General features: G+C 39.5%; 1 protein-coding gene across 1 annotated transcript in view; it reads right to left on the minus strand.

Annotated features, from left to right (window-relative positions):
* The window catches only part of AGBL1 (AGBL carboxypeptidase 1), a 273,101-nt gene that overhangs the window by 107,343 nt on the left and 140,782 nt on the right, over positions 1-24,976 (minus strand). The window contains exons 20-21 of the mRNA XM_005242455.2: positions 24,312-24,443; positions 20,103-20,279 (exon numbers count right to left, since the gene is read on the minus strand). Coding sequence (XP_005242512.1) covers positions 20,103-20,279; positions 24,312-24,443 — 309 coding nt within the window. The remainder of the gene's footprint in view (positions 1-20,102; positions 20,280-24,311; positions 24,444-24,976) is intronic.

A 24,976-nucleotide genomic window follows, 5' to 3' on the forward strand; every position in this document is an offset into this window, starting at 1 on the left:
TGGAAGCTTTTTAAGGTTTAGATTCTGGATGAGGAGTTATGGGATCTCACATTTAATTCAGTTTATCATAGCTGTACACTCTCAAATTAAATCAGTGGAACTGACTGGAAAGAGTAGGATACTTAATGAAGCACCTTGGGGATTGAAATATCTGTTATTCAACGTTCATGAAATAAGCTTCTCCAAGATTTTACCCTGTCTTATTTCAACCAGTCAGGATCTGCAGCAATGCCAGCCTGACCTTAAATGCCATCTGGACTGTACTTATGTATTCTGAGCAGGCCTAGAAGAGCCACATGCTTCTCGTTCTTGCGATGTATGAGCAGATAAGAAGCCAAATCTGTACCACAGTGAATCTGATCTCTCTTCAGGCTGTTCTTCTTTTAGGAACCCTTTCACATGAATTCGTAAATTTAACTGAGCTTTTTCTCTCCCAGAGAGCAGCACAAAAGATTATTACAAAGAGACAGAAAATACTGATTTCTCCTACTTTCTAGCAATGAATTCACAGAATATATCATTTATGCTACACCAGTCAATAGCAGATACTAAAATGTTAGCTGAAAACCCTGGAATCAAGTGTCTACCCTTGTAATTAGTATCAAACACATAAATAACAAGTCACCATTTACACATCTGTGGGGTACTGAGTATCTCTGAATCCTGTGGGTTGAGGGTACTTAAACAGGATCTAACTCCCTATCTCCAGTTGAAATGATCTTGCTTTGTCCTGTCCTCCTCTGGCACAAAATCCATCCATGCTATTTCCCAAAATGTTTATGCTGAGAAAGACATTTCTAAAGAGCAGTAGAAGACCCTAAAGAAAGGCGAGAAGAGTTAAGGAAGGTATGGTGCGCTCCTTTCAACCTTTTGGCCAACACTGGATGAACAGTAAGGAGAAAACATTACAAGGGATTAGCTGTTTCCCCTTGCTCTACAACGTGACAGGGAACATCACCTCAAAGAAGCAGTAGCGCCAGGCATTGCCTGTGCTGTTTTCTTTTCCACTGTCTTGGTACCCCTCATACCAACAAGATGTCACTGAACCGGATCACACAGTGTGAGGAGGCTGCCCTATCCTTCTGATCCACCCTCAGCTGGCAGAAGGGATGGGACAAGACCTCGAAAGGCATCCATCTCCTCTGCTGTCCTGTGGGCTTCCATATGCAAGCAACACATGCAAGAATACCACTAATTAGTTACAAACGTAAAGGAACTCAAAGACCGATTTCTCCCCTAGCTTTGCGTTTACTAAAAGGTCACCAAGGAAGTGTGAATATTTTTCCTGTGAACAGAAATATCAGAAGGTAATGAAATCTGTACTCCTTCATTGCTGAATGCGTTTTCTTTCCAGTCTTCATTTAGAAACAAGCTCCCTTTCCCCTACTACAGACTCCCACACGTACTATGCAAGAAAGATTTAGCAGGAAGGCTGAGGGCTGTGCATCAGTGCCTTCTCCCCACCCTATGAGCACTAGCAACTGTGACAGCAACACACGACAGCACAATGTTGCAAAGTGCATCATCATTTTAGCTGCACCTAGCCGAATATAGACCCACAAGTAGCCCCACGTGCTATTACACAGATACACAAGATACAGAAACTTATATATTTCCAGCAATACTGATGCCAATTATACACCTTTTATGTTCTGCCTATAAGCAGAGATAAATTCACTCACGCACATACACCCAGTCTTGTGCACAACTTTTTCCAAGCATAGTATACAAAGATCCCCTAGTGTGCACACAAGCACACAGCCAGCTACAGCATATACAAATCCGCTTGAAAAGCATAATCATGTACATCCTATTACTCACCGGTGCTAACATGCCATTACAAACTTGCATGCTCATGTCTGTACTCAAACACACACCTCCCTGACCCCCACCTCTAGAAAGCAAGAAGCCTGGGAATCAATAACCACTTACAGCCCTTCAATCCAACACTGTCAACTTTGTTCTCCCCTGTTTACAGTGACAGACAAGCAGACTAAAGATACAGGACATCAGTATGCAGAGGAGGAGAGGTGGGCACTGTATCAGCATAAGAAGCAGGCAGACACTGCTGAATCCAGTAGAGGCTGTTCTTGCCTCCTGCAACTGAGCAGAGCTGCCACCATCCCAGAAACCTTCTGCTTTACTCCCAGGACATCAGTGTAAGCAGACAGAACAGAACAGGGCAATAAGCATGGGCCGTTTTCCTGAAATAATGTAATTGTACATAGGAAGATTCAGAAAGAATCCAATTCTGAAGCGTAAGCAATGATCTTGTCTATGTAAAGATGTGCTACATGATAAGCATCACACCAAAACAAATTGATACCATATCCTGCAGAGGAGACAGCATGAAACTAAATACACTTCAGGCACAGCAGGCTGCCTTTAAAATTGTCAGGGTGCTTTGCTGACCTTTTAAAGTGAATGAGCATGCAAATGCAGTGCACCTGAGAGTGGTCAATACCTGTGCCAATGAATTTCAACCGACTTTGCAGCATCCAGAATAACGAAAAAGCTGTCAGTACTCCCAAAATCTGATGGGTTCTAGTCATGCACCTTTTGTCACAGCCCACAGCCTCACCTGCACAACCAGCACTGAACATCCCAGCGCTACTCGATCTCAGCCCACAACACAGCTTTGTTCCTCACAGTCCTGAGTTTCACTGTATCTACATTCAGAGATCTCACTTCTGCATTATGAACAAATCCTATTATGCCAGGCTTGAATATCTCCTGGGCAGAGACCAGCATTAATATAAATATCATAATGGTTGTTTAATAAATGTATGATGCCTCCCGATCTATCTCGTTAAATTAACCACAGGAGTGAATTTTGCATTAGTCTTTACAAGGCCCATTTTCAAAGCTGACATTTAATACCAGGCCCTAGTACAAATCATACTTCAGGGTACACAAATTGAAGGATTTGGTGAGTATCTGTGAGGACTGAATGTGTGAAACCACAGAAGCATTTTTGGTGGCTTGCTGCAGGTATCCAGTCTGTGCAACACATTTACTTAGAGCTGATCAATCAGATAAGAAATTAAAGTCATTTTGGTGTACGTGAGGGTTGGCGGGGTTGTGCTTGACCTAGAAAAAGCTTCAGTGCTTTGACCCCTGGAAGCCCTTCCAATCACTAGGCATACTGGCTTGATCAGAAAAGTGACCTTTCCGTCCCTCTTTCAGAGCCAGCCCGAGCTCTGCTTTCAGATCCCATTTATTTCATTCTCCCTCACTGGAAAAGACAAAAGGGCTGCTCTTAAAAGGTCGTTGCAAAATTGGTGTCCAGCTGCCTACTGCAAAATCCATATGGGCCATCAGACTGCAGGGAACAGAGCCCATCGCATAGCATATTAGTTGCTTTCATCTTTGGTGGAAAGGTTCTTTCTAGTGGCGTAGGCTACAGCGTGCCTGTTCACCTGGGTGCAGGACAGCTGAAGGTTGTGAGCAAGGTACTGTCTCCCTTCTTCCCCATCATTACCAGCTGGTGAGGTATATATGCTCTGGGCCACTATGACATGGCTATACAGCCCTTCTTCCTAACTCAGACAACAGCCAGATCTAAGCTTATGACTTCTCAAGACTAGGAAGAAAAATATAAGGCAGGCAATAAAAATGGAACAGAAGGTATAATATAATGGAAAAAGAGTGGCAAAGTAAATACCTTCAGAAGTACTAGATTCCTTCTCCACTGTTTTCATGTAGAGATAGCTTTTCAAACCAAATGTCCTTTTCATGCAACTTTCAATTATCTTGCAAAAGAAAATAATTTTATAAACTACTAGCTTCCTCTCCCAACTGGAACAAGTCTCTGCACTTGCAAGCTTCTGGCCAACAGCTTTTAAAGGAATGACTGCAAAAAGAAAGTGTATCTTCCACTGAAGTGCAAACTGCCCTTCAGATCCTGTGGCAAAAGCAAATCTATATATTTATCGTGAACTGTATTTTATAAAAAAGTGAACTCCAGCAGGAATAAGCAACTGTAAAATGGACAAAAATTCTGGGCTTTTTTAGCCCTGGTTGCACATAGCTGTATTTCTCTCTCAAGCTCATTTGCAGTATCTTCCTCAAACTCATTTAAAAATTCTTTCTCATTGTTGCTTTGTATGAATCTCTGATTCAATTTTACTGTGGAGTTCAGTCATTACTTCCAGCATCCCCATAGGAGACTTTCTGCTTTATTCCAGAAGCTAAGAAGAGGTGGGGCACAGTCGGAGATTTGGTTAGAAATGTTTCACAAAAGCTGGCTTTTTATCTAAGCCAAAACTTCTTTGTGAGCATATAACAGGTGAGAGGTGACTTTTCTCTGGAATTGCTGCTCAGCTCTCGGGTGACATTTCTGATCAGACCCTACAGGAAAAATACCCTTTCCAGTTGAGCTCCCCTCTTTCCTATGAACAATTAAGTATTAATTGGTGCAATGGTTTAGACTGGTTCCATTTCAGGTGAGTACCGCTGCTGCTGAGTTATAGAATTAGTGTCTTTCTGACTCAAGGAATATTTCAGTATTTACACAAGACACACCAATTATTACATCAGAAGCAGGGACAAGCTCAACACAGGACTTTCTGGTGGTCTAAGTGCTTGCTTTGAAACAGGCAGACTAGAATCTGAGTTTTCTTCCACCTAAAAGAGGGTAATGTTCTATTCTGTGACCAGCAATTTTTAATTTTTACAAGTTACTTTAAAAGGCTGTGTTTTCTTCCTAGCTCAAAGTGGGAACATTAGCTTGAAATATCAAAAGATTTTAAAGACAATAACTGCTTTACACAATTATATATTGATATTTTTCTCTCCTGAGGTGAACAGTGCTGAAGAAATGTTGGTTGTGGTGATGATGATGACAACAGAAAAGGAGGTAAACCATCTTTGGATCTGTGTGTAAGTCTTGGTATCAGCCTGGTAAGACTTTGGTCTCTTTAAATCCAATCCCTAAAGAAAAATAGTTGCTAGGACTAAGCGGGCAGTCAACATAGCAGAAGATTTCCCATTTCTGGGGCAGAGGAACAAACTGAATCTTACAGATGCCAATCCATGGCAAATACAAGGGGTCCTGAAAAGAAAAAGCATGTTTCCTCTGCACCTAGTCCAGTGACCTAATAAATCCCAGGGGAAGACGTGATAAGGGAAATGATGATCAGTGTTTAGCATCATCATTATTGAGTGTGCCGAGGCTATAACGTACCATAATATTAGAAAGGAGTAACAACATAATGGCTAGAAAAAGAAATACCACTAACAACTTAAAGGTACTACTTTAGTAGGTGTATCTGTTTAGCAATATTATCAATGCAATAATTCTTATAACAGTGTTCTAGAGCTTATTTTCTAGTTACGGTACCAAACACTTACTTACAGTTCTTGGTATTGACTGCCATGAATTTTTACTTTTTAAGTTTCTTATATTCATTTCTTACATTGTATCAGCTGGTATCTGTTTTCCCTGGGGGGGTTTGTTCAGTGACAATAAATCTGTGCTAGTACCCCTCAGAAGATTATTTTCATCAGCCATATTTAGGAAAATTACCTTTGCTTTTGTCTACTCATTACATTCAGAAATAGTAGTAAACAATTAGTGCCAACAAACAAGAAACTGAGACTGAAAATAATAGAAATCTCACTGTAATAAATCTATTATGTAGATTTTTCCATCAATATTATGATTCACAGTCCTCTAATTATTGCCTTCTCTTTGCTACTGAACCAGGATCAGCGTTAATTGAATATATCCTCAATTCTTGATTAGAGAATTGTGCCTTTTTAGATATGTAACAAAACCTTTTTTTAAAAGGACTCAATTTTTATTCATAATATTTCTGTAGAAATTTTTTCTCTTGTGGTCTGCTTTACCTATAATATTTTCTCAGATCTGGAAAACCAGCCATTATTTAGGAAAAAAAAAATATAGGAACACTTGTTAATAGGAACACTGTCCTCTGCCCATATTGAATGTAATTGGGTCATGATCACTGGTGCCTAGGTAACCGCAAACTCCCACACCAAAGACTAATTCATCCTTTCTTGTTATAATGTAGTCCAAAACAGAGTTACACTGGATACTATAACCTTTGTGTTAGAAAAGTATCATCTGTAATGTTTGGAATCTTTAACAGTATTTACTGCTCCCGCATGCAATCTCAGGTATATCTCACCCAAACTGAAATCCATAGCTACACATTTCATTTTTGTATGGAACACAAGTGCCTATGAGGTAACTTAACCCATTTTTTAGTTTGATTCAGTGTGTCAAGCAGGCTCATTTCCTAGACTTTGACAGCATACCTGCCCAGTATATGTAGAGCTGAATTACCAGTAAATGAAGATGTAACACACTGCCATTCCCCCCATCCCAGCCAGATATGCTTACTATCCTTTCTGTCCTCCCCAAGCAGGACACAGACCAGAATCTAGAGATTTTGGTATTTAAAAAAATGGAATTCCAAAATTTTCCTAGCAGGTTTCAATGCAACTAATTACGTTATACTTTATCAGCAAGATCTTTCAATTGGTCTTGCTCATTACTTAAATGCTTAGCAGCAGTATGTAGAAATCTATTTCTTCTGCAGTTTTTCCCACACAGATTCAATTATTTTATGACAAGCTATTAGAGTTTGAACTGCATTTGCTTTCAATAGAGCTTGCTTTGTTGCTTTTTTTTTTTTTCTTTTTTCCTACTTCAGCATTATTTTGTTTTGCTTGATGATAGATTAGTTCTCTTCCTCCGAAGCGCAAGGGTCCCTCATCCATGTGATCTCCATAAACACTGGAACACGGTTCACTTCTCAAAAATGTCTTCTGCTTCACAACAGCTATGCAATCATTGGTTATCTTTCCATCCTTCCTCCCTTTTATTTACAGCTTTAAAAAGCTCTCTGACAAAATAGCCAAAGACCTTTGTATTTAATTTTCATCAAAAGCCTTGAAGAATCCTGTGATATACCACTCCACATATTTCTCTGCCACGTGTTCCCAACATGCATCATCCTAATCTGTTTTTGCATCTTATTATGTTGCTGTAGACAAGCAATGCGCTGTCACATTACACTTTTGTTTACTACTCTGTCCACTTTTCCGAAATGAGGCTCACTTATGACACCTACTTGGTTGAAAATATCTGAATGTTTTCTTGGTTTACACTAAAAGGCTTTCAGAGATCTCCTTCTAATTCTCTATATGGCAGCAATTGTCTTACTGAGTATCTGAGAAAAGAATATCATGCAACATCAGCACTGGACATTTCCAAATTCTCTTACTTCTCTTGTCTATGAGTAACCAACATCTTTTTTTGATTTCTGCTATCTTCAGCCTCCTCATGACTGATCCTTCCACACTTACGGCATGTGTGCAAATGATTTCTGAATTGTCCCAGATATCTGCATTTCCATGGGTTGTATGCTGTGCTGAAATGTCTCTTTCTAGATCACATATCTTCACTTGTAGATCTCTCACAATTTGGCAATGCATGCATCAAAATATATTCCTTAAACAAAAATTAGAATATAACACATCCAAGGCAAATCACAGCAGTTTTTTCCTCCATCATCCATATGCAGTATGCAATATAGGGTCTTATCTAAAGATAGACCATGAAACTCGAAATTCCATTGAAAACTCTCCTGCTAGGCTTATCAGCTTCTGTCTCAGAGTTCATCTAGCACGAGCATACCCTTAGTTTATAAGTACAAGTTTATCACATACAGAAGCGCATATTTCTGCTGTTATTAAGAATTAAAGTGTTTGTAATTCAGTTTGGCTTAATTTACTTTAGAAATGAATTAAGCCGAATTTAATTAAGGCCACCTTAATTCTGCTTCAGACTGTTGACACGTAGCTTAACATGGTTTAGCATAGGACTCTCTGCTTGCATCTTTAGCTAATTCAGAGGCACTTTCCTGCATGTTCTGATAAAGAAAAACTATTAAAGAATTCAGCCTCTTTAATTATCAAAAAAGATTTAAAGGTGACTTGGTTGCATTGTGTAAGTACTTTTTAAAGAACAAAGTGCAAGTTACTAAATGTCTGTCTAAATTAAAGAAAAATAACAAGAATGCAGCTGAAAAAAGCAGGCAGATGAACTCAAATTAGAATCAGGCAATAATATTTAACAGTTACTGACCCCTGGAACAAAATACTAGGGGACAAGATGGATTTCTGATCATGTGATGTTCTCAAATCCAGTGTCTGATTTTTTTTCTACGAGACCTATTCACAAAAACACAAGTTATCAGGCTTTGTACAAAGCTGCTGGGGTGAAGTCCAAAAGTTTATACATCATAAAAAGGTCAAACCAGAAGAAATAGTGGTCCCTTCTGATGATTATAACTCCATGAATTTGTTATTAAGATTCTGCTTTCAGTGCTTAATATCTTTCTTAGCAACTGCAGCCTTCCCTGCTACAGGACAGGCTGCATCTGGATAGGGCAGACGAGCAGCAGTATTGAGCCCCCTTTGCTCTTGCTATGACACTGGAATACCTGTCAAGTCTTCAGTCCAGACCTGAGACTTCTTTTTCCTGCTTCATATGCCACCACGTGCATATATCTCATACATGTGCAGTGCAGCATCCTGGCCTCTCTGCTACTGTTCATTTGGAATCCCCTACCACCCCCTTCCAGCGTCTGAAGCCACAGGAAGGAAGAGAGGCTGTGGAGCTGTGCTACATGGAAAGGCACTATTATCATACTCAAACAGCTGTGCAATAGAAGCAGAATCTCCAAGTGTGGGCTCATGCAACACCCACCTTCTCCATCTGGAAGACCTGTCTCTACCCAAGGACAAACCCGCTACATGGTGCAGTCTGCAGACATGCATGTATTATTTATGATGTTTAGAGTACCAGGCAAGGGCACATATTGTCATTTAAACAAAAAGGAATGTCAGTACTCTGCCAGTGAGGAAGGAATATAGTACTTTTAATGCAGAGGAATTACAGTCAGTCCTGGTATATTGGGTACTCTGAAACACATTTTGTGGTAGAAAGTAAAAAAGGAGAGAAAAGGTAGCTCAAGAGTTTAGCACACCTGAAAAAATTAACCTGGATTGTAAAGAAAGTAAGGAAATCTACCAAAGAGCCATGAGCCGGATGGAGCCAGGATCTGTCTACAGATTTTGAGATGGGAAAGAATGAATATTTGATTCCTCTAATTTGATTTAGAGGACACCAGACCAGGGGACCTGGGAGTAGATAACAGAGGCATAAGGATGGCAGCAAACATGGATAGAGAGCTCACAGACCAAACTGGCAGCAACTGCAGCTGTGGGAAGCGCATCTTCCCTGGATACAGAAACCAGCAAAGGGACAGAATGCAGAAATATGTCAGATCAGATTTCAAGAAATAGTTTACATATGATGATGGACAGCATATACGTATTACAGGCATCAGCTAGTGGAATTCAGTGCTGCAGGGAGCTCTGTCTGAGAAAACATTATGAAATGGGATGAAAGAGTGCCATAATTATTCACAAAGAACTTAGCTCATTACTTCAAGGTTTGGATAACGATTATCAGGCCTCACGCTGCAGCGTATGAAGTGGAGGAGAGGCAGGTCAGGCTGGTAGGATTATTTCCTTTCTGTATCTTAGTGTAATTGAATCAGTTGCATTACAGGCTGGTTTTGCTTTCTTCTGAGCCATGAGGAACCAGCCTCTGTATGAGGCAGGATACATGATTATATGGACCAGTGGTCTGATCCAGCATAGCAAATTTTACGATCCTAAAAGGAACACACTCCATCTTTGCAGAAAATCCTGTGTGTGAAATACTTTGAAATTTAGATGCTTCTAAAACCCATGCAGAGTGAAAGACAAACATGGCTTTTTTAGCCTCTGCTTTTGCCACCTCCCCATTCTTATTTTCCATGCCTGAGGAGTTCATGATTAGACTAGGAGCTTCATCAAAGGGCAATTTTCAGCTGCCAAATAGATTTGTACAATAAATTCACATGGGGCCAGATTAACAAGCAAGAGAGACATCAGAAATCAAAAAGCTAGCTGCTGTAATTCCACAGAAAACTTGAAAGGATGATGTGCATTGATATTTGGACATTTAAAGGGACACAACTGAAATAATGCAGTTCGTTTTCATTAGGAATGTTGCTTTTCTACCCCTTATCCTTCCCAAGAGCTTTTTCTTTATCAGACTGAAATCCCATGGACATTCAAGGTCATGCCATTCAGAATTGCTTAGTGGGCTTCAAATAAAAAATGACTTTTCATCCAGAAAAATCACATATATGTGTGTGTGACTGCAGTTGTCTGATTTGTCACACCACTATAATATTTAGAATAGAAAATTTAAAATAATCTTTAAACATCTAGCTTACTTCTGTAGTTTTCTGTTTGCTCTAATAACGTGTACTGTGAACGTAGCTAAGGTTCTAACAAAACCACATCTGAAGCCAAACCAGGTTCTCAGCTATACCCATAAACTGAATAAATACAATTCAGAGATTAGCCTGACAACAATAATTTGCTAGTAATTTTCAGCCTTCTGGCACTACAAGAGACTGTTTGACTTCTGAGCATGGCAGCATTGATTTTAATACTAGTAGAGTTTGTTCCTCCTTACAGCACATGGAAAGACCCAATCCCTCAGTCACAAGGCGACAACATTTGTTGGTTTTATGTCTCTGCATGAATACACTGGTTTTGTTCATCTTCAAGTGGGGCCACAAAACAGTATCTTGTCAGCAGAGTGAAAATACAGAGGTCAGCCATTAATTCATATCTTGTACCCCTTGCAAAATGCAATCTCTTCTCCATGCAACAACAAGTGCAATTGCAAAAGGATTTTTTGCTTCAGGCATCTAGGTTGCCCAGACCTGTCATGTCCAAACCTGGGATTCTTCCATCTAATCCTACTCTATGTAGTCTTGTTGCTCATTCCCTTTGTAGAGAAACAGTTTGATAAGCCCTGTCTGTTAACCATCACTTCCTTTCTCCAGTACAGCATTGGAATATGGGAAGACTGGATTGCAACGAAGTATCTAGGGAAGTGCAAAAGCAGCTGAGGGAGTCAGACCCCATAAACAAAGCAGAAACATCAGCTGATTACAATGGACTGAGGAAAAAAGACATCTAGAGGAACATCAGCAGTCAAGACAGCAAAGAGTCAAGATAATTCCCATTTTCCACTCCTCAGATCCAAGTAGTCTGCTTTGTCCCTTGGTTTAACAAAAAGGGACCTACCAATTAGGAAACACAAGCATTATTAGCAAGTGAAAGGAATGCAGGAGATTGTGGCGACTTGTTGGAACAAGCACTCCAAGGTTGAGTCCCAAACAGAAGGGGCAAACAGCAGAGCTAAGAGAGCTGTTTCAATTATATGATGGTGGAAAAGGATGGGCCAAGGAGGAGGTACATGATTGCTCTGCTTTGCTATTCTGCATGCCAGCCATGTCCACTGAACCTCAGAACTAGATACCTCTCAGATTTGCAGTCAGATCTATTATGATCTCACTCCTGTCATCATTTTTTATTGTGCTGTAATTTAACCATATAGCATGGGACCTATTCTCCAGTTACACAGCCAGTCAGCACCCAATAATTATCAACAGCAGAGACAAAGGAGCTGATTTAAGTTACTCATTCTGCCAAAGGGCTATAGATTGGGCCAGACTGTCTGCTTAGGGGCTGGAGAAGCAGACACCTCCTCAGTGTCAATTTTGAAAATGGTTCCAAAAGGCAGAGAAACTAGCAAATTTTTCACTTCTTTGTGGTTCAGGACCATGTTTTTCTCTTTTTGTAACATGTTTTTACCAACAAAATCTGGGTTAGGATATAGCACCCATATTTTCTGCCAAGCCATGATTTGCATCCTATTTCTTAGCCTGAATGGCTCAGTAGGAGAAACAGGGAAATGTGATTTGCGTGACCCTGAGGTCCTAAAGCGGGACCTAAGAGCCTGTGTTCTTCTACCTACAGCCTTTTGTATATTCCATTTTATGCTAATCTTATCTTTAGCTCTCCTGCCTCTGCAAATATATATCATGGAGTGTCTTTACACTGAAGGAGAAGGAAACGAGGGAGATGTCCGTGCACACAAAATAGCATGAGGACAACACTCGAGCCCTAAGTTAGGGCTAGGTTATCTAAGCTAAGTTGTCTCTAGCTGCTAGGAGTGCTCCATGACAGACTGCAGCATTACCTTGAGGTGCCTGTGGAGAGTTCTGATTCAGGACGAACTCATTTGACTCAATAAAGCCTAACAGGACCAGAAAACAGGTTACGTGGCTACAAACCAAAAGACATGTAATTTCAGCCTAATCGCTACGTTGCTCTGGCAATCAAATATCATAAATCATTCATTTTGGCACTGTTAATAGGGCTGCCCATTTCCATACTGTAACAATTCATCACTCCTGTGTGAAAATGCTGTGTCAAAACTTTCAGACTAAAATATCTGGAAATGCCAGAGACCAGTACTAACCTACACTATACTAACCTTGGCACACAAGTGCTAATCTTGGTTGGAAAGTTCAGAAGAGGATCACACAGCAAGCTTAAAAGACAAGTGCTATGGGAATAGGCTGTGATACGACTTGCCCGTGGCTCATTCCCACTAAAGATACCTCAAACTGAGTTTGAGGTGTGTTTAACTCACCACTGTGACTGCCCTTCCATACAGACTTTCCAGTTTTCTTTAACCAAAGCTCCGCAGTTAGAATAACTTACTAACCAGTACATTAACTGAGGAGAAAATCTGTTACTGATAAAAGCTAGGAGAGGCAGCAGAGCTGGCAGAGGCACTCTTGTTTCCTTCCAGACATGGTCTAAGAGGGAGGAAACACATTCAATAAACTATTCCCCAGTGCGATGCTAAAGCATCTTTTCTTCCAAGACTGTCAAGGTCTCTGGAATATCTCTCCAAAGCTAATTATCCAAATCTACCTTGATACAACACCACTGAACTTAGCGAGTCAGGGATAAAGCTGGCTCAACATCTGAGGAGAAATAACCAAAATAAACCTCAAAAATTTAAATTAGTATCTTCTTCCACAATCTAGCTAGCATCAATGATTATCATTTTTCATACAGAAAAAAAAATCATCTTTGGGTACACTAATAATAGGAAAGACTAAAACACTGTTGCCCGGTGTCCTCTGACAATTGGGGTTTAGTGATTCCTGAGTGCTCTGTGGACAAAAAAAAGCTGTGTCCATTCTTCACCATTAAGTGTCATTCACCTCTGTTTCTAGTAACCATGTGAGTTCAAACACAACAAAACATCCCTCAGTCCCCTGACACTTGAAACTTTCAACCCAGGAACAGGAAAGCAGATGGCCTGAGTGACAGCCGAAACCCACTGCAGCAGGTGCTGGGGAGGACTTCTTCCAAAATCTGCTTCAAGGCAGCATTCACGGGACATCTCAACAGATGGACTAGTGCACAGCATTTGGCAGGCAACCACCCCTATACTTACTTCTGGAAAGAGGTAAGGTATTATTCAGTCACCCTGACAAAACAATTGTTTGTTTTTACAGCAGCAAACTCAGTCTATTGGATCAAGTGTCCGTTGCTTTTCCAGAGTCATTCACAAAACATCTACATTTGACAAACATTGGAAGAGGGGCTAAGTGTTCTCAGCAAAAGGCTTCAAGCAGTCACACTAGTGCCAGAAAATGGGTTTTGCCCTATACAGGCTATTAAAAGAAACCAACCAGTTCCCCTGCCCCCCAAACAAATAAGAAATAAGCCTTCCTCAGGAATTATGACAAGAATAACAACCCTTCTCAACTACTGATCTTTTCCAAAACATCAAGGTTAAACTGACCATGGAGTGGATCAGGAAACAGGAAAACAGCATGGAGGCCTGAATTACCTCCTTGCAAAGTTTTACAGACTTTTAAATGTACGTAAATGGCCCTCCCATCTGACAATATTGAGCACCTTCAGCAAAAATACAGTAAACTGCAATTATACCCATGACTTTTGGGAACAGAGATGATACTTGCATCTCATGTTGTTTTGGTCACACTTGCCTTAATACAACTGTCTTATTACTAATCAAGAAAGATAAGACTAGCCAGGATAGTCCTATTGACAAATTCTAGTTTTTCTGGAGATACAAGGGCCAAAGAATCCCTACAGAGTTCTCCCAGTTTTCTAATTTGCTTTTCCAAACAATCTGAGTCATTGCACACCTTCGGTGCACATCTTCAAACTCCTATTATTTCATGTGGTACGAACCAAACAAATCTGAGCACATTTAAACATGTGATTTCTTAGTTAGCTTTCTGTCAAATAATTAAAACAAACAAACAAAACACTAACAAACACCTAATGAGGGAAAATCCAGCAGCGGCTCATATAAGAATCTACAAGGAAGACAAACACCCACCATCTCATTTGTTTGCTCAGAAACCCGTTTTTTCCTATTCCCCCCACGCCTTTCCCCCACTTCCTAAATGTCATTAATCCTTAAATAACTATGAAGCAAGGCGCACAAGCCTAAACGTACAATTACAATATCTTATGAAATGAATCACCAATCAATTAGTGCAAGGGGTTGGTGGAAATAACAGGAAAATAAAGCAAATATGATGAAAATTTCTGCCTTGCATAACAACTTAAAAAAACAGAACAAACGCCTAATCTGAACTTTCAGCTCTTAGATTACTATTAGATAACTTTTTTTTTTTCCTATACTTTTCTTGCTGTTACAGCTGCTTCCAATTTGAGCCACTTTGGACCAGAACTGGAAACAGAAGTATCAGAAAGAAAACCATTCTTTCTTATTCTCAGCATCTGCTTTTGAATGAGATCCCCAGAGCACTGAGAGTCAGCTAAACACACACATTTTAAAGAAGATTTTTTTTTTGAAAGAAACTTTTGAATGCTTTTGAGACTTACCCATACTTAGTAAAAACGTAAGCTCTGAGGAACAAAAAAAAATCAGAAATGAGGAAAAGTCTGTTAGACTTGCAAAGACACTGTAAACATTTTCTGGAAGCATATACCAGAAAGCATAGAGTATATCCTATTTCTTTACTTTTTCTTTCTGCAAGCACTTACCAAACATGCTTTATGGCAAGAATATTGCTGAAATATTTTTTGTTGGTGGCTGAATACTGGCGAGAGGCCAAATTAAAATTATTTTTAAGTTTGTGCACCAGACTTCCAATTATAAGAACAATATACATCTTACTGGAGAACAGAAGCATGCCATGTGACCTGCAAACTCCATCAAAACAACTCAATTTCTGACTATTAACTGTAATAAACTGCTTATGAATAAAGCATACATAAAAATCCTGCACAGTAATTTGGTAAGTAACCTTCAATAGTAAGAAAGATGAAGAAAATATTTCATTGCCTACAGATAACTATAAAGAAATAGTGCTGTAATTTAATGTTACCAGTGTATGATTTGTCCAAGCTGGCTGATTAGAGACAAGTCAAACCAGGACTAGAAAGAGGAAAGGGTTTTCATCTTGGCATATTGATTTAGTTCAGCTGTAATTCTATGGTAAATCACTGGTACTTGGCTGATTTTAAGTATTCCAGTCCATGTTAACCAGGTTAAAGGGGATGGGTACCATCAGATCTTCCAGTCAGGCTAACTCTCACCACTTTTGTTCAACAAAGACATTTTGAATTACTGTCAAGAAAGTCTTCAGAACTGTATAGCTATGCTGCTTGATGCTGATCTCTCCTCTTTCCAGTGTCTCTGCGAAGGGGTGGCTTTTCCCTCTAATCAAGTCTAATGAGAAAATTTGGGGTATTCAGTTCCTCTGACTTAGAAGCATTAAACTGGAAAGAAAAAAAAAAATATTTTTTCTCAGTTCTCCCAAACACTTTCCTCAAAAAGGGATCCATATCACTTCTAAAATCTTTTTCAAAGGGCACTGTCAAGGTATCTGCAATAATTTTAAAACTCATTTGTTACTCCTTGTTGTTTATAAACCCTTCTAAGTAAGAAGTTAAAAATCTATTTCTGTTAGTACTACATCTACTCCATCAGGCACAACACTCCAAGGAAAATGCTTTTCCAACATTGCACATACTCACAGAGCATGAAGCTGAATTTTTTAGATTCTCAATATTACCACTACATATTGTTTGGAACTCAGCTGTATACCATGCCACAAAAGGTATTAACTTGTAGGATGATAAATGCAGTAATGAATGGAACAGCACAGTGCGATACGCTATAGAAGGGTCTTAATTAGTAGGCTAGGTAACAAGGAATTAAGAAGAATGGTGAAACAGTGTAATAGGATTGAACATGGTAACAGCGAAGAGATACGCAAGTTTAAAAATGAATCACACAAGAAACAGGAAAATATCAATATGTGTCACTGGAGATTTGATTCTTTTGGCGTCATGACTGTACCTGACTGAACCTGTACTCAGCAGAACATCTTACAGTACAGCCTTGCTTCCAGTTCATAAACAAAATATGAGAGGGGCTCTACATCCCACAAAAGTGACACAGCAATAAAAATCACATGGTGAGCTGGAGGGGTAAAAGCTCCAACAAAGGAACAACACAGGCTGCCTTCACATAAGCAAAGAAATGGTAAGCAGTTGTCGTGGGTTGGGTTTTTTTGTTGTTGTTTGTGGGGGTTTTGGGGGGGTTGGGTGTTTTTTGTTTTTTTTGGTTTTTTTTTCTGATTTGACTGTAGGGTTGTAAACTGGTGGAAGCAGGAGAGAGAATTCCCTGCAGAAATTGGCTGCTTTGTTTTTAGCAACTTTCAAATGGAGACATTGTTCCTCTAAGACTGAATTGGGCAACTCAGACAAAATGAAAAAGAGTTTGGATATTTCTTCCCCTTTTTTTTTTTCTTCTTCCTTAGGTTGAGCAAAACCTTAGATAACATCAATAGTTTCTTTAGTTTTATGTTTCACTTCCTTAAGGGTAGTTGGCTTATTGCGTTTCCATTGATCACACAGATGGGGAGATTCGACAGAGACAAACCATCTCTTTTCTCCTTTCATTTCCACATTCCTCTCCATTTGAAACCAAATGACTTTTAAAAGAGGCTGGGGTCACTATTCTTTCTCATTTACATATCAATAGTACCAAACTCCTGCCTTATCTTTCAGTCACTAAACTATTTTTAAAAGGCTACATTTCAATTCAAGAAAGGACAGACACATTCCTTGGAAAAACACATCATCTTTTTTGGACTGTCTATCAGAAAAAAACAGGTTCTGGTTTACCTTAGCCTTTCCTTGACACGCGGTAAGAGGTGGCACACTTACCAGCCTTGTGTAATTAATATTTTAACGTCTTGATGCCTCTATAAGGCTTTCTTGTCTTCCCAAATCCTTTGCACAATCCCTATCAGATGTCTCTGTGATTCCAAGCACTGTACCTGTGCTTGTAGCCAGCAAAGCAGCTACTTGAATGAATTACTTTCATCACTTACAAGCAGGAAGAAAACTAAGGACCAGGATCCAGGTCTGCTGCACTCTACTAGAAGTTTGACCACTAATTCACTGAATGATGCTGGACTTGGGAGAATCTGCTGCATATAATGAGATGTTTTAAGTCCTAACTGCTGTTTGTACTGTACTTCAAGGTATAAAAATATCAAAAACATAAGGACGTGCTTGTCCAGGGGAGATTCTGGAAATATCCCTACAGGGAGATGAGTCTTATATGATCAAGAAACTGATTCTATTAACAGTTAAACACAAAATATACTAATCCAAATATCAGAAAGCTATAAACATGGGGTGCTGACATCTCCTGCCTGAGCATTAGTCTCAGCCTATTGTTTACACACATCAACTTGAAGGTCCAAGAGTGAAGAACTCAGATTGAAGTCTCTAGAAAAATTCTTATGTGATTAATTTTCAGTTTACAGGAATAATTTCAGGGATTCCAGATACTCATGAAATAGTTTTGGCCTGATAGTTGGAAGCTGAGTATTAAATGGTATTATGCAATGAAATCTTCATGTTAGCCTGTCAAGTCCATACCCTAAATAATCCACTTGTAAGAACAAGCAAACAAACAAGCAAGAACCAACTCTAAAGGTGACTAAAAAGAAGAGGAAATAGCTTATTGATATCATTATTTGAAATAGATAGTTTATGTATTTATATGCAGCTCCTGTATAAATGTCAACATAAGGAATTATATTCCACTTTGGTACTAACAAGTTGGGTACTTTGTATACTTGGAAAAAATGAATGGAACTGCTTTAAAGCTGCCTGAATCAGGGAAAATGCAAAAAGTGTTTCTATTATTCTTATGATGAAGAAATGCCCCTTCAAGGGAATATTTATGTATCTTCCATCTTTGAGATGAATGAAAACCCTAAACAAAGAAGAAAAAAAAGGGATATGTGACCTCATAAAAATAACCCGATGATTCAACTGGGACTCAGCTTTTCAGGGTGTTCAGAATGGAAATTTCAGAACTGCTTTACAGCTTACAGACTTCCTTATGGGCCATAAGAACATTGGATTCTGTCACCAGTTACAAGTTCTCATATGTCAACGTGCTCTTGTCCTCAGTGGTTGCCTGTGGTCCTGGTCGATGATGAAAAAGAGGACAAGAGAGAACGTGGAAAATAATTTCATACATTTTAAAACATTTCTTTAAAAAAGAATCTTGAGCCATCTGCATTAGGTCTTTCTGCTTATTTTTGGTACCTCTACATATAATACAGAGCCCCTGTGGATGGCACAAAGTTTAAATGCCACATCTGAATGTAGCATTTAACATTACCCTCCTACTATTTCAAACATCTTATGGCACAAATTAAGCAAATTTGGCCTAAAGACCTCTCAGATGCTGAAGGAGAATAAATCATTATATATTGATACTATCTGTTGTGTCACTGTTTTTAGGTCTTACTGTGGTCATCTAGGAAATCAGTGAATTCCTCCTCTATGGAGATCGTTAGGAGTTTTGTCATCAACTTCACTCAAAGTAGATTTTCCCCCACTATCTAAAAAAGATTCAAAACCACTGTCTTGACCTGTGGTGCCTATTAAAAAACCATTAGCGCTTCTCAGGAGTAGGGAGTGTTAGATGTAATGCCCAGTGCAATTATATTCTCTTTCTTTAAACTGTCTGCTGTTTTTTTCTTTTGCCTTTCCTGTCTTGGAATTGATGTGTGTGTAGTACAGAATAGTCAAAAAAACACCTGAGTACTTCCTGGCTGCATTCTACAGAGAGGTAAACGGATTAGTATAGAGCTTCCAAAGATAATAATTTGAATGTCTTATTAATTAATTGTTATTTGTAATGATGGTTCTTTCCTTAAGGGTCTTTCAGGATCCTTAACTGCTTATTAATGCTGTATAGATAAGGATTGCTCCCTAGTGGGAGAATCGATGTGGAGTATGGAAGCCTTTCAATGAAAGCAACAGGTTTGGGAAAGGAACAAGAGAAAGAATTCACCATTTGAGTGAATAAAGAATTATGATCACCCAAATGCAATTACCAGAGTTCATCCTGTGTACTTAAAAAGTGCCAGGGGATCTCATAGACTGATGTCTCTGATGCATTCAGTATGAGTACAGACCTGCTTACCCAGATTGGAACCTCATTTGATGTGGAATTCTGGTCTGTCTAGATCACAGTACAGGCATACCTTGAGCTCGTGGGCAGCTGCCAAAGCTAGCCTCGCATTAGCTACCTTTGGCTTCAGGCAACTTCAAATGCAGGATTCTCAGTTCAGGCTCTTTAATTTGGCCAGGTGGATGCTCAGGTAGCTAGCCTGTACCAAAGAGCTTGGTGCCACTAGCATTCAAATTACTTAACTTAGAACTAGGCTTAAAGATGTCCGTATGACCTGCCAACACATTTTTTACAACACAGTGAATGCCCTCACAGGGATAAGTGCCCTGTATCATCTCAAAAACACTCCTTCCTTCATCTCAATGCTTTTGGCTCCAGACTGGAGTTTCTTTTTATTTCACTGTTGAATGAAACCACAGAACAAGAACTCTCCTGGCATGGAAGGCAAAAAGAGTGAGGGATCACAGAAAGATTGCACTGAGGAGAAACTCAGAAGCATGTCTGCATGGGTCTGGAGAGAGAAGACAATGCTAAGCCCTGAGACCATGGCTATCGCCTCTGCTTTACCCTTCCAGAATGTGCATTAGGAGAAGGGTGACACAGGGGTCTTTGATTTACTCACTTTGTAGAGCCCATGGCTGCAGCCGCAATATGTGCTCTCCATGGTGTAGCTCCTCAACACACCCATTTCCTTCCATACCACCACTCGGGCCGTTGACTCCCGAGACTTCTCCACCAGGAAGCTGCAGCTGTTCATGACAAATGCAGGGGCCACTCTATCCAGTATTTTAGGAAGAGTCTATGAGAAAATATCAGCACTGATGAGAAAATGAATTGAACAGATGTGCATGTGTTTGTATCATACATACATATACAGAGACACTTGAGGTTTTTAATGTGTATATAATCAAATCTATCGGCAGACACTGTTACTGAGAGCTCCAACCAGTGTGCATTATGTCCATCCCACGTGAAATCCTCAGATACTACAGATACCAACATCTGTTTCACCCCAAAGACTAAAATGCAAAATATCCAGTACACTCGGTGTATCTCATTCAAAATAAAACATTTTCACAGCCAATAGTTTGGAACTGCTGAAGTCACTTCCAGAGTTTTGTTTTCACACTGCTTTGACATTAACCTACGCCTTCCTGGTGTGCTGACCAGAGGGCTGCAGTCATAGTTCAGCACCTGATATTCCCACTGTCCCCTCTCCAGCTATACTATATCTCCTTCCATCATGCATCCACAATTTGACAAGAGATTCAGCTGTGGGAGGAGTTCTGTCTGAACCTAGCACAGAGCAGAGAAAGGGGATGTGTATTCTCATGGAATGTCACACATAATTATATAAAAATAGAGCTTAACATTTCACTAACTTGCATTGTGAAGCAAACCAAAATATTCTCATCTGAGTGCAAGCGATATATTTTATACACTTCATTTAAAGAACCACAATAAAAAGTAATCATGAAAACCCAGTAAAAACTACATCTTAGCCCTGAGTGATTTCCTTATTCAAGATATTTCCCACCAAAGTCCATAAACACTCCTAATACACTGCAGCATCAAATATTTCCGTCAGTGCAGAGGCAACACTTACTTAGCCATTACACAGTGCTTAATGTGTTACTTCTACACTCCATAGAAACATATAATAAATACACATTAATACTAGGTGTGCTTTATGTAGAAACCAGACCTTTAGGTGCACACACACGTATGTGCACGTGTCTAAATTTTAGTGCTGGTATGCTAACCACAACATATGCCAAAAGACCATTTGATCCATCCAAAGAAAAGCAAGGAAAACAAGGACATCCGTTATTTCTTTGACAATCGCTTACTTAAACATCTGAACTGAATGGAATCATATCAAAGGAATTCCCACTTATTGCTAATGGCATTTACCTTGAACTTCATTCAGTTTGGGTGGTGAAAGCCAATCAACTAATTTCACTTTCCAATAGCAATCAGTTTCACCTATTGATTCTGAGCAATTGTAGTTCTGTTTTGTTGAGCTTTACTTCACAGCACTGCATGGGGATATTTGGTTTCATTGAAAATGAAAGAATAATTTTTTTTCCTAAAACATGTTTGAAGTGAATGATAAATCTTTGGCCTAAACTTCTTTGCAATACCTCTTACAAACAACTTAAGCACTCACAAAATTTCATTTTTCAGTATATGCTGGCCACAGCTGTCAATAGACTTTATCACCTCTCTAAGGTATAGATCTTTAGATCTATAAGGTCCGTTTTTCAGATGAAAAAACTGAGGTGGAGAAAACTGGAACAAAGTAAGGAATTCCATTTTAAAATCTGAGACCACCACAAGTCTTATCTTCAGTCAAGATCTCCGGTGTGTTACTAAAAGCTACAGCATACCCTTTCCTGCGGGCGCACTGGACAGAGGAATCTCTAAGACTGACTGCTTGTCTTAGGTGAAGCATCCAACGTTTCTGGATTGTCTTCATTGTGCTACTTGCTGCATGAGGATCACAAAAATGCCTTCATGCGGTGCTTCTGTGTTTTCCCAGACTTGGGTTGAACACGAATTAAAAAAATACAGCAAAGCCATATTACCCAGACATTTATAAGCCTCAGAACAACCATGAGATCCAGTTAAACTGTATGTGAAAGCTCAGCTAGTTTTCATTCTGCCCTTCTGCAAACAAACACACAGATGTTTTTGTAAATATATTCTACCAAATGCAATACTTGGATCCCTAATCCAGTTTAGCTTTTTAAAACAATTGAAATTATATGCATAATCAATCTTTTACATTTAATTAAATAAAATTGCTGGCAGGTTACAGTAACGTCTCTGTATGCAGGACTCATTTAGGACCATTAGCAAATCTGAATTTAATATTCTTTTCATTTTACCAGCATTCACTGGGCTTCACACTAATGGTTCTTTCTTCTCTACTTATTCTTCTTATTAATTAACTTTCAATGTTATATTTTCAAAGAGCAAAACCATACCCTTTTCAAGGATCTTTCATGGTAATGCAGCAGTGTGACTGTGGGCCATTTCTCGAACACAGCTGGATTTAGCATGCACAATAACAAAGGAAGCTACTCCCTTCACGCAGGACCCTGTCCATAAACCTCCTGCCCCTTTAGAAAAGAATGGAATTATATTTCTTTACTGATGTCCCTGCAGACACTGCTGTCAAAGGGCCCTGGAACGGCTCTCAAAAGGACAAATCTTCAATTTGGGCTTTGCGATGCCAATGCTGTGCAAGTCACCCAAAGCCACCAGATATTGGAAGCTAACGAAGATCTGTATATTGTCAAGGGTGAGAGATGAGTCTATGACCTATGAGGCAAAGGCTGTTCCAAAACCCAACATTTTCTTGAGGTATTTGGTTCTTGCTCCCAGGGAGAAAAATCAATCGCAGAGGCCAGATTAATCCCCAAATACCTACAGGAGGCAGGAGAGAAACCTGTGCAAACAGTGCAAGAAAGCAGGTGTGAGACAGGTGATCTGCTGCAGTTTGCTATTGCAGATGTGTTCTCCTATATACCCGAGCTGATCCAGACTAAGAAGGAAGAAAGTGACCCATCAGCAGGAACTGCAGCAGGCACCCATCTCCTGTTTTGTGCAAAAGAGGATTTGAACCACAAAATCTTTCTTGTAGGCCACTGCAGAGTATTCTTGGCCAGCGTTGAAGCTTTTCTTCATTGCAGATTCAAGACAGGCTCCAGACGCTGACAGCAGCATTTGAATTCTGTTTGCGTAACAGCAAACCATCCTCAGCCTTTTCAAGCCCTCTGAATTCAAACACAGCAAAAGATTTCCTGACTGTAAGCACTCTCCCTGCTTTCTTTGTGAAACAGGGTTTGCCACAGGGATCCCTCCTGACGAATGCTGGAGCACTTTCTTCCAGTAAAGTTTCAGTATGCTGTGTACAATGCCAAAAGATAAACACCGATGCTGCGGCATCCTTATGGGAAGATAATTATTATTTGCGCTGAAGTAGTGAAAATTATACAGAGACATAAACTGAAAGAGACTTTTCAACCTCTTTCAGGTTGGAGTAAACCAAGCTATACCTCTATAATCAGCTTAAGGCCACAATTAATGTTTTGTGAAATTAACATTTTTTAAGACTATAATTAGAGCTTACAAGATTCTTTTTTCTCCAATAAATTTGCCATTTAGGAGGGAAATAGCGTCAAAACAGGCACAAGAAAAGAGATAGACAGGAAATCTAGAGAAGAATTTGATGAGTGCAGACATTCACATGCAGTAGAAATAAACCAGATTTTAGTATTTATTCTTTATAATTTAAAAAAAAAAAATCCCTAGCTATGACACCAAGCGCTTGCTGTGAAGATAACTCCACTACATTAGATCTGTTTGACACCCACTGAATTCTCTGGTCTTTTCAGTGGCACCAGGAGCATTTTGTGATGAAGCGATTCAACTGAGTAGGACAGTGGCATGTTGTCATTTTCTCAGGTTTCATTACGTAATTCCTACTTATTTTCTTATTATGGTGGTGCGAGCAAAGTTCTGCATATATTTAGAAATTATAAACCACACAAAAATATGTCTGTCCTACTAGTCTGTTGCCAAAGATTATAACACAGCATCTTACTAAAATGAAATACATAGGGAGCCATCTACTAACAATATTCTTGCTAATATCCAGGATATGAAGATATTACACATTATTTGAAACTCTCTGGACCATTACTCCTCCAGAGTAAGGGAAGCTTGCACCTATCTCCAAAATTTGTGAGCTGGCATTGTCTTAACTATCTACAAAGGCGCACTTAGACACCAGTAACTGCAGAAAGGAACAAAGTGGACCTACCCTGTAGCCAACATCTTCTGTGATAACTGCTGTGTCAACCAGGCAGCCTGCTTGCCACAAAGTCTCCTTGATGCTGCAACCGTACAGAAAAACATTCTTTTTCTGGGAGTGTCCATGGTAGTCGCAGAATACCTACCAAGATGAAAAAAAAAAAAAAAAAAAAAGAAAAATCTTGAACATTGAAAAAGTTTCCTGGATTTTCTTAATACGCACTATAAGATCGCAGGTGGGGTGTTAATGTTGTTGGGGTTTTTTTCCCCCCGTGTCACTTCAGAGTAGCCTAGACTCTGGGCCATGTCTATAACCTGTGTCAAACTTTGTTAGTCAACTGTATCTTGCTTTATTTATTCGATCTGACATGGTCTCAGGGACCCAGAGTCAAGACTAGTGCATTTCTGTCTGCAGCAGAAACAAACATGACACCTGTGCAGGAATCCATGGCAACTCAGGAACCTAAGGGTTCATGGTAACTTATGATACAACAACAGAGCAATTTGTCAGGCGCTTTCCACTTCTGAACTCCTAAACTTCAGCTTTATCCCCACGAGATTTGAAATCTGTGCTTTCCCAAGCAATTAATCATCAGTCTGTCATCTTTAAATTCAAAACCTGTGCTACATAACTTTCAGGAAAATACAATTGTGCAATGGTATTGCACGATGCTG

The sequence above is a fragment of the Falco peregrinus genome, chromosome 1 (genome assembly GCF_023634155.1).
Source record: "Falco peregrinus isolate bFalPer1 chromosome 1, bFalPer1.pri, whole genome shotgun sequence".
Lineage (NCBI taxonomy): Eukaryota > Metazoa > Chordata > Aves > Falconiformes > Falconidae > Falco > Falco peregrinus.